The 5,837-nt window shown below is 54.7% G+C and overlaps 1 protein-coding gene across 1 annotated transcript; it reads left to right on the top strand.

The window, feature by feature from the left end:
- Positions 1 to 1,159: 1,159 nt before the first annotated feature.
- Positions 1,160 to 5,263, top strand: LOC119364963 (cytokinin dehydrogenase 8-like). Its single transcript, XM_037630537.1, has 5 exons — positions 1,160 to 1,940; positions 2,112 to 2,239; positions 2,363 to 2,614; positions 2,755 to 3,017; positions 4,590 to 5,263. The coding sequence occupies exons 1-5, from the start codon at positions 1,352 to 1,354 to the stop codon at positions 4,927 to 4,929; spliced, it is 1,572 nt and encodes a 523-aa protein (XP_037486434.1). The 5' UTR covers positions 1,160 to 1,351; the 3' UTR covers positions 4,930 to 5,263.
- Positions 5,264 to 5,837: the final 574 nt, after the last annotated feature.

Below are 5,837 nucleotides of genomic sequence, written 5' to 3'. Positions count from 1 at the left end.
GGTTGGCGGAGGTGTTCCTCGGCTGGCGATGGTGCGTCCTGGTGGCGGGGTCCGCGGGGCGCGGGCGTGTCTGATGCGGTGGCGTGGCCGTTGGCCGCGGGGCGCGCGGCGGTGCGGCTAGCCGCCGGCCTTCGCTCCGCCCAGATCTGGGCTCTTCTGGGCTCCAGCTGGGTTGGGGCGGGCCGGCGTTCCGGCGTGCGGCGGCGTGGCTCCCTGGCGGTGGTGGCGCGGCGTCGAGGGATGCGGGTGGTGGCGGCTTCGTCGGCCGAGGTGCTGCAGCGTGGCGGCAGGGGTTGTCCGGATCTCCGGGGTCCGGCCGGGCCTGTGCGGGCCTGGTAAGCTCCTGTCATCACGTCCGGTCGGCTCCGCGTCGGCGGTGGTGGTAGTCCCCTCCCATCGGCTGAGTTGCGGCTTCCCCCGAGCCCGTTGGCCCCTCGTCCCTCCTCCAGGTCTCGTGTCGGTGGCTCAGCGAGACGGCGTTGATGGTTTAGTGACTGTGGTAGCACATGTTGGTGGGCGGCAGTTCTGGTGGAGCGCTTCCGATCGTCCGGGGTGGTGGTGGTTGTTTGGGTTGGGAGAAATCCCTGGTGGCTTGTCCATCACCGACGTGGTGACGCCTGTGGGCGCCGCCGGACCTTCCTGAAGGGCGTCGGATCTGCCCCTTCCCCACTGCCCTCTGCGTACCGGGGGAAACCCTTGGACTTGCCTGGGCAGGAACGTCGTCGTCGTCGCATTCCTTCCTGAAGGTGCTGCTCGGTACGCGACGCCTCGGAGTGCTAGAAGCGCGGTGGTACTTCTCCGGTGGGTGCAGCGGTCATTGGCCATCTTTGTTTCGTCAACCTGCCATTGTCGGCATTTGTTTCTTTTTCTTTTTCTTTTTCTTTTTTTTTGGGCGTGCTTGTGCTGCTTCCGCCCCAGCACCTATCGTGGATTGTATCGGATGGTTGCTTTGTAATACAAAGCGGGGAACCCTTTTTCTCGACGGAGGGAGGCAGGTCCGGGCCCTCGTGGATCCGCCGTACCCCATTCCGGGTTTCCATTAGATTCTCTCTGAGGGCCCGACCGCGTCACGGCACCGCTTACGACCGACGACAGAGACCCATTCCTCTCCTCCCCGCTTGTATATATCCGCGAGCTGTCTCGCCTCGCTCCTTCTCCCTCCCTCCCATCGATCCACAGTTCTTGTGGGAACCCAAGGATCCATCCAGACAGAGACGTCCCGACCGAGGCAGCAATCACTAAACAGCTCGCGCGAGCGACGACGCCTTCAGCTACCTGCCTGCTACTTCCATCGGCCTCGTCCAGCAAGGAGCGCCATTAGGTCCTGTAACTTGTCCAAGCGCGAGAAACCATGGACCTCAGGGCGCTGTACATGTACGCCGCCGTCCTAGCCCTGCTCCTCTGCTCCGCGGCGACCTTCATCCAGAGCCCCACCGACGTGTTCGGCCCGGTGGCGCTCCTCGAGCCGACCCCGTCCTCGGCGCGCGACTTCGGCGCCGTCGTCTCCGACGCGCCCTTCGCGATCCTTCGGCCGGGGTCCTCCGCCGACATCGCGCTCCTCCTGGGCGCGCTGTCGTCCGCACCGCCGCGCCCGAGAGCGACCGTGGCTGCGCGCGGCGTGGGGCACTCGCTCCAGGGCCAGGCGCAGGCGCGCGACGGCATTGTGGTGGAGACGCGTTCCCTGCCACGCAGCGTGGCGGTGGTCGTGGCGGCGCGGGCGGGCGGCGAGGCCACCGCGCGCGCGTACGCGGACGTGGGCGCCGGCGCTCTGTGGGTGGAGGTACTGGAGGAGTGCCTGAAGGCCGGCCTGGCGCCGCTGTCCTGGACGGACTACTTGTACCTCACCGTGGGCGGGACGCTGTCCAATGCCGGCATCAGCGGCCAGGCGTTCAAGCATGGCCCGCAGATCAGCAACGTCCTGCAGCTCCAAGTCGTCACAGGTATGCAGTACTCAATGGCCACCGCGCACATGCAGCCTACTGTCAATTTTTTTTTCCTCATAAACCCTTTCTCTGTTTGATCTGCAAGAAAAGAATAAAGCACTGAACCCGTAAATTCTGCAGTAGTTTACCCTTTCTTCATGCTCTTGAATCTTGATATGGTGGCTGCAGGGAATGGGGAGGTCGTGACATGCTCACGCACCAAGAGCCCGGATCTCTTCTTCGCAGTTCTTGGTGGTCTTGGCCAGTTCGGCATCATCACCAGGGCAAGGATTCTACTCCAAGAAGCTCCTCCAAAGGTACATGCATGCCTCGTAGCAGTGGCCTCATGCCCTCTTTTCTACTACTACCAATCATCTTTCCTTACTCTTAAGCTTTATTTGACAATTCACTGCTGTTTTCACCATCCTGATGATGATCAGGTGCGATGGGTGAGGGCCCTCTACGACAGCTTCGAAACATTCACGAAGGACCAAGAGCTTCTGATCTCAATGCCGGAGCAGGTGGACTACGTGGAGGGGTTCATGGTTCTGGATGAGCACTCCATCCACAGCTCATCCATTGCCTTCCCCGCTCGCATCGATTTCAGCCCAGACTTCGGCTCCAATGGCAAGAGGAAGGTCTACTACTGCATAGAGTTTGCAGTGCATGACTTCGGCTCCAGTGTCGACAATGTCAGTCTCCTGAATTCACACAGAATTTTCGATTTCCATTTTAAATAAAAAACGCAAGTTAACATCTTCAACAGCAACAGAAAAGGACCGCCGAATACTAACGAGCTAGTCTTCTTGTGGTCTTTAAAAAAACTGTGCAGGTTGTGGAGCTGGTGGCAGGGAAGATGAGCCACATGAGGCCCCACATGTACAGTGTGGAGGTGTCCTACTTCGACTTCCTGAACAGGGTGAGGATGGAGGAGGAGAGCCTGAGGAGCCAGGGGCTCTGGGACGTGCCTCACCCCTGGCTCAACATGTTCGTGCCCAAGCATGGCGTCGCTCAGCTCAAGGACCTGCTCATGGACACCGTCTTGGCAGGATACTTCCAGGGGGCCATCCTTGTCTACCCTCTCCTCACTGACAAGTACGCACATCCATCTATCCTCCGCTGGCAAAAGTATATAAATCATCTCCATTTCCTGTTCCGAATTAGTGTTAGCTCGAGATATCATAGCCCTCAGTTACCTGTTAGTGATCTAAACACTCTTATATTTCTTCACGGAAGGAGTACTGCCTTCTTCCTTCGTTGAACTGCCAAAACGTCTATATAGGAGCAGAGAGTTGAGTAGCGAAAGGCTTCTTCACTAACAAACTCACCTCAATGATAGAGCCTAAAGCCATCCCTTTCGCAATATTTGCAAGATTTTTCGGGTGCAGAAAATCATTGGATGATGTGGCGAGATCACCTTTGTACGCACATAATTAGTGTCAAAGTGCTGTTATGTTTGTGGCTTTTGGTCGATCTTTTTCTTCTGCTCGGGGGCGTCGTAGTTATCCTCTCCAAAAACACTTGCCTGACCAACCTAACGCGCGGCACGTTTGGCCCAATCGTGACTACTGACAGAGCCATGACATCTCGCTACAGCAGCCGAGAGGGAGATGCAAGCCCCGTAGCGGTTGCCTCCTTTTGCGACACCGGATCATGCGGTCTCGCTGCATCTGCCCGTCAACCGTCAAAATCAAATACAGTGAAACTAGTGAGCCTACAGAAGTTCACCGTTCACCAGCTCTGCTTCGTCTGTTACTGTTGTTAACCACCTATTGCAAAAAGATTACACCGGGACGAGCCTACTTACCAAGAAGGGCCCTTAATCAGTATGGAAACCATCATAGACCGTAGTAGTATTTAATAGGCTTGCATCGTACACTTTGCGGCTGTAGCAGGCTAGCAGCACTGTGATATGATACTGTCTTCAGTACTGTATCTTGCAAGTTGCAGCTTTTGGCTTTGGTGGCCTCCTTGTGTATCTATTATCTCCGCTGCTTCCAAGTGCACACCTATGGCGGCTACTACGGTCTGGTCTGTTGCTTGTCCCCCTCTCCGGTCCTGGTCCAAGCCTTTCTTCTCCCCGCCTTGACGCCCCTGTCTGTCCCATACAAGTATCCTGGTTCCCCACCGTGTACAGCGATGGTACTGTACACTTACTTTGTGTACAGTCTAACACAGGCGCGAGCGAGTAATTTTCGTTTTGCTCGCATGTGTCATGTGGTCATTTGAAACGGAGTACTGCCTCTGCTTGTAAGGGCCAATTTTGTGGATCGTTACTATTTGCAGATCCAGTGTCAGTTCGGCACCAGAGGATGCCTGCACGGCGCAACCTGCATGCTTATCAATTAGGTTCTCTGCATCCAAAACCCTCTGTGACCTGACCTGATCCGGGTGATGAAGAGATGTTTTACCTTTTCTCGACAGCAAATCTACAATGCCCCAGAGGAGGGATCCACCACGCCAGTGGACTTTTCTTGCCACTCTTGGACGGGTTTCCACGTTCTATTTGTGTCCATCAACCAAACCAAACAAGCATAAACGACCAATTTCAACTTCTGAACATTGAACCCCTCATCTTTTGATCCGTGTGTAAAATTCTACTACTTGTAGTAGTAGTAAATTGGCGATTGGTCTGCCCCTACTAACATTGGGGAATTTTTTTTTCAGGTGGGACAGGAACACGTCGGCGGTCATCCCGTCGGCGCCGGACGGGGTGATGTACATCTTCAGCGTGCTCGGGTCGGCCGACCCGTCGCGGTGCGGCCGCGGCTGCGTCGAGGAGATCCTGGAGCAGCACCGCCGGGTGGCCGACGAGGCGTGCCGGGTCGGCGGCGGCATCGGCGCCAAGCAGTACCTTGCCCGGCAGCCCACGCAGGCGCATTGGCGCAGCCATTTCGGGCCCAGCTGGGACCGCTTCCTGGCCCGCAAGGCCCGGTACGACCCAGTGCGTGTGCTTGGGCCGGGCCAAGGCATTTTTCCTTGGACGGATTCCGCGAGCTCCATGTGATAGCTTGCACAACATTAGGGCTCGTAGATGTTAGTAGCTGAAACGAAATTTTTCAGGATGATTAATCGGTAGGTGTCTTCTTTTTAGGGAAATTGATAGTAGGTGTCTTTAGGGAAAGAGTTCGTTCTTTCTTTTTTTGTTGGGTTAAATTTGTGATGTGTTTAGCTTAGCTGGTAAGTTGGGACTCTCAGATTATTTGGCAAGAGCAGAGTATCTCGTCTCACTCTATCGTATCATTATGCTCTGAGCTGGTCGTTAGTCAAGGCCCACGGAGAATGGGACATTTGTCTGATTTGACATGTCATCACTGAATAAAATCTCCCTTTGAAAGTTACCTGCCGGTATTTTGAGGAAAAAAAAAGGGGCTTCTTGCAGGAAAGATCGCAGTTGCAATGAATACTTTGTATTATTGTCATATATGCATGGTGTTGATGTCCCTGCATGCACCGAAGATGCCACCAAAGCTGCCGTCCTGGTTCCAGAGAAGCCACCAATGTCATAGCGATGCCCGTTGTCAGCTGATGGGGACAGCTTTGTTAGCTAGCTGGCGTCGTTAGCTTAATGGCTTTGTATGCCATCTGTAAAGCAAAACCTCAACCTTGATGTGTCCCAGCAGCAAAATGTTATTTCTACAAATGACGTGGTATTGCAAAGGATAAGCGACAATTTTTCTATACAAATAAATATGTTCATTTTTTTAGAAATGGAGGAGGACCCCCGGCCTCTGCATCTGAATGATGCATGTGGTCATTTTATTAATTATTCACGCAAGACCTCACAAAGTCATACAACAGTAAGACTGAAGCCACCATCTAAGCAACAAATTGTTGCTACTCCTATCCAATTGATGAAGAGATGCTGATAGTCTGGACCTAATACCAAACAGACCTCGCAGCCAAACCTAACAT

This window comes from Triticum dicoccoides, chromosome 2B, assembly GCF_002162155.2.
Source record: "Triticum dicoccoides isolate Atlit2015 ecotype Zavitan chromosome 2B, WEW_v2.0, whole genome shotgun sequence".
Taxonomy (NCBI): domain Eukaryota; kingdom Viridiplantae; phylum Streptophyta; class Magnoliopsida; order Poales; family Poaceae; genus Triticum; species Triticum dicoccoides.
This window is presented reverse-complemented; position numbering and strand designations above follow the sequence as displayed.